At 35.4% G+C, this 4,397-nt stretch overlaps 1 protein-coding gene across 1 annotated transcript; it reads right to left on the reverse strand.

Annotated features, from left to right (window-relative positions):
* Positions 1–233: 233 nt before the first annotated feature.
* Positions 234–3,829, reverse strand: LOC148848643 (putative polygalacturonase At3g15720). Its single transcript, XM_088949007.1, has 10 exons — positions 3,552–3,829; positions 3,257–3,451; positions 2,899–3,036; positions 2,585–2,755; positions 2,454–2,477; positions 1,974–2,181; positions 1,792–1,873; positions 1,074–1,182; positions 686–802; positions 234–551 (listed from the first exon to the last, which is right to left on the reverse strand). Exons 1-10 carry the CDS (start codon positions 3,552–3,554, stop codon positions 318–320), a joined length of 1,281 nt encoding a protein of 426 aa, XP_088805133.1. The 5' UTR covers positions 3,555–3,829; the 3' UTR covers positions 234–317.
* Between the last annotated feature and the right edge of the window lie 568 nt (positions 3,830–4,397).

Raw genomic sequence — 4,397 nt, forward strand, 5'->3', positions numbered from 1 at the left:
AGAGGATTCTAACACAAGGGGTCCTATGTGGGATTGGGTCTAGGCTCTTTTTAGAGGTTCTTGTTTTGGGAAAATTCCAGATCAGTACCCTGTACTTTGGCTCAAATACAATTTGATCCCCAAACTTTAAAATGCGACAATTTGACTCAAGTGACAATTGAATTGGAATGCAAATTCGATTAGAAATAATTACATGAATTTTCAGTAATCATGCTCATTCAACGCAGATCATGTAAAGATACAATGTGGTTTTCTTTCTTTAACATGAAAGCTCATCAAAAGCCATACAACAAATGCTTGTACATTTTCTTTTCCACTTAATTTTGAATACAAAGAACATTGGGTATGACCAGCCCAGTTACATTTCCATGGACATGATTGCAAGCGGAACTAACTTTTTGACCAGGAGTCGCGGACGATAACTTTATAGACTTCAATGATATTCCGGTGCAAGGGAATGAGGAACTGCAATTGAAATTGATAGCCACTTCTGTGCTAGAGGTTCCAACCATATCGGCATATTGAACATCGCTTATTTGGATACCAGTTGGCTTCAACAAAGAACAAGTGTAAGAGAAATTATTAAACTTTGAATTCATCCAGATATATATGATACAACAAAGAAGAATTATACATTAATTGTATTATTTCATATAATATAGGGAGGAGAGAGAGAGAGTCTCACCAATTCTTTGCATGCACCACGTACACTGCAATAATTCTGATCAATAATTATAGGGTTTTCTACATTGCTGAAGTTTATTCCCTTGAATGAAATCTTTTTACAGTAACCTTTTCCCTTCTGTAAAAGAAAATGAATAAAATAAAAAAGAGGACTATTGAAGACACAGTTTCATATATATAGTATCAATCTAGGTTTTAAAAATCGGATTAGACATAGAACCATTTTAGCTACTGGTTTTTAGGTCGAACGGTCCAATTATCTGATTCGAACAAATGACCCATTCCATTTAAAAAATACAAAACAAGCAAAACCATTGTACGTATCATTGTGATACGCCTCATATTGTATCGGAAATGGAGATGAATTGGTGGGTTTTTCGATTCCATACCTGCCATGTCTTGATCCTCACTCCATTGGTCGTGTTGGTAAAAGAGGCATTTCTAACATGAATATTCTCTACTTTGGAGAATGAACCATCCTTACCTAAGCTTCCAATGCTGCCATACACAAAATAATGATAATAAAAAAAAAAAAGTGAGGCATTTTATCAAATTACTATTTCTTCTTCACCTATTTAGAAACTTATATAAAATAAAAATTTTGAATACGCATCTTATAGAACTTTTAAGGGGTGTTCCACAATATGGTTGATTTTGTTTCTGGAAACTATTAATGAACCAATCAACTTAAAAGCTTAAGCTATTAAGTGAGGTTATTGAATAGTTTTATTCTCTAACATGCCCCACACATGAAAGCCCATTGGACTTGAAGTGTGGACAGCACAGGCCCATCCATACCTTATGCTGAAACTTAATTAATTATAATGGAGTGACAAGAACCAGTCAAAGCGACTCTGATACCATCTCAAAGAGCCAGTCAAAGTGACTCTCTGATACCAACTGCCATGTTTATTTTAAAAACAAAACCAACCATCTTGTCAAACCAAACCAGATTTCCTATCTGCCATGAATTGCAGCCACACATCACCGTCTTGAATTGTGAAATGTGTGGCTGCAATTCACAACGGATAGAGTGTGGGTAGAAAATGTGAGTAGGAAATCTAGGTTCTTGTTGAACATCCCCTAGTGTAGCATGAGTTAACTTACCTTATGCCATGACCTGGACCGCAAATAACATCATTGATCACAATATTTGAAGTGTAATCCCCTATAGAGATACAATCATCACCTGTTTGGCATAGATTTAGTTAAAATGGGAAAGATGGAGAATGAGAAATGATGAAAAAGAATGAGAAAGCTAAAATGGCATAAGAGGGAATAGAAGTTACCAGAGCTTATTTTTGTGTGTTGGATTAACATGTCTTGGGCTGATTGGATGTGGATACCATCAGTGTTTGGGCTATGTCCAGGTGAATTTATGGCAATTCCATTGATATAAAACCCAGTACATCCCATGACGAGGACATGAGTTTGTGGGCTATTGATGAACTGAACATTGCTGAGATGGATTTGGTTGCACTTGAGGAATTTCATCGTCTATATTTACATTTATTTAAAAATTCATTAATACTTTTATTAAAATTCTCTAATAGTAAAATGAAAAATAAGAAGTCATATATCCTTCCCTAGAATTTGAATTTCATTTTCACAAAACCGTTCTCACAGCCTTTTGTAACCATGCATTGAAAATATTTCCGTATTTATATGTTTTTTTATTCACAAATGCACAATTGCAAGGGGCTGTGAGGATTGAGAGTCTAGATCTCTAATTTGTAATAAAAACACATTACTAGAGGGGAAATACTTACAGTTGGTGCCAATTTAGTGCATCCCTGAAATTTTATTCCACCAAAAATAAGTTAACATTCCATTAATTTTTAGTAATTAAAAATATCTTTAAAAATTATTGACAAAAAAATATAATTAAGATTCTACTCACATTCCCAGGATGATATCTGCATGACTGATCCCACCAATCAGAACCCCGTCCATCAATGACTCCAGATCCACTGACTCTGAGTCCACTTACAGAAGTGAAAGCCATCCATAGGCTTTGGTCAATCCCCTTCCATGTATCAGTTGTGTTGGGGGCAATTATGGTTCCCATTATCTATACAAATTAAAATTTTGAAATGGGAAATGGACCCATTATATTTAATAGTTAATACCAAAATGTTCAAAAAAAAAAAAGTAATTATCAAGTAAGTGGTTTCTAGTTTTTTATTAGTTTTTGTTTTTATTTTGATTTTGTACCTTAACACTGATGTTCTGAGCCAAGCAAGGACCCTTAAAAATAACAGGCTTCACCAAAAATGTGAGTCCTTTTGGGACAACCACGGTAGGAATGCCTGATGATGCTGAGCACATCATGTTCCAAGCTTTCAAAAATGCCTGCAAATAGGAATTAAAAATTGTCTTGTGATTATTAAATTTATTTGGTTGAATGGAGTTGAAGAAATGATCATTTCCCTTTGAGAATGAGAATTCATTCCAGCTGACTTCTTTTGAATCAAATAGATAAAAGGAATGGACCATTTTTGTTTCGGTTCCTTTTTTCAGCTATGCACCAAACAGACCCTAAAATTGTTATAAAGAGTAAATAAAAATTTACCTGGGAATCATCTGTTTTGCCATCTCCAACTGCTCCATAACGTACAACATTAAAGCTTGTTGAGCCTCCTTTATTAATGCCAAGGCTTGTCGTATTTATGTTGATTGTATGCGCCATCAAATTTCTTTCTGCATTCGAGCATGTTGGCATACAGCAAACCATAGCTAGAGAAACTAGCAGAACAGCCAGAAAATCCTGCAAAATAAAAGAAAAATTGATGAGTTATTTGGCTCACATGGGCAATGCCTAAGAACCCAAATCATATTTTAATATTTTGAGTTAAGAAGCTCCTCACCATGATAATCAGAAGAAAGAAAACACAATCTTATTCCTGTAATAACACTGCTCTTCTTCACATGAAGTGCAGTTGATGATATGAAAAATATAATAATTAAATTATTTTAATAAAGAAAGAAATAAACAACTATCTAACTAGTACTACTTGATTTCCTTTAACTCTGATTTCTCAGAGTTGAAAGGAAATCTTATCACAGCTGCCTTTTGCAGTCTTGTATACCTCCTTTTATAGAGACTTTTAGTGGTTATGCTTCACATGTTTTTAAGGGTGTTAGTAGTTAGACGGTTTTAACTGTAATTTATTTATAACCAAATAATTCCAAGTCACAAACTAAATATAAGTTGGTCAAAATATGCCTAAGATGGATAAGGAGAAGAAGGGTGAGATTAGCTCGGTCGTTGCGCAGCCAGTAACATCGCACATGACCCGACTCTTACCATTAGCACTAGTTCGGATTTCCTGTCCACGAGAATTCTGTCCACGAGAATTCTGCCCACGTTTATCACAGTCACACATGGAGAACATCTCATCCTTTGCATAGTATTATACAGGAGGAGATGTTCCCAATTCATGGGGGTCAATGTATTGTGTGTAGCAGTGGGCAGAGTTCTCGTGGGTAGGAGATCCAAAGTCCATTAGCACCGGCCGAAATCCTTACGACTCCATGACCTAAGGACTTTAAAGCCCCAACCCTAGAATCGTACGATGGTACTATCGACCCAATTGACCACATTGATAGTTTTCAGGCCCTAACGCAACTTCATGGGGCAAATGATGCAAGCCTTTGCATGGATTTCTCGACCACATTCAAAAAAAAAAAAAATAAAGCTTGGATGTAGTACT

Source organism: Nelumbo lutea, chromosome 6 (assembly GCF_056320005.1).
Source record: "Nelumbo lutea isolate HS-2025 chromosome 6, American lotus-T2T, whole genome shotgun sequence".
NCBI lineage: Eukaryota > Viridiplantae > Streptophyta > Magnoliopsida > Proteales > Nelumbonaceae > Nelumbo > Nelumbo lutea.

Bases quoted from the DNA above. Each gene is read 5' to 3' on its own strand.
- LOC148848643 (XM_088949007.1), bottom strand. The intron at 2,756-2,898 runs GTACAAAATCAA...TAATTTGTATAG, and splicing joins CTCAGAACATCAGTGTTAAG to ATAATGGGAACCATAATTGC. The intron at 552-685 runs GTGAGACTCTCT...TCTTTGTTGAAG, and splicing joins GTGGTGCATGCAAAGAATTG to CCAACTGGTATCCAAATAAG.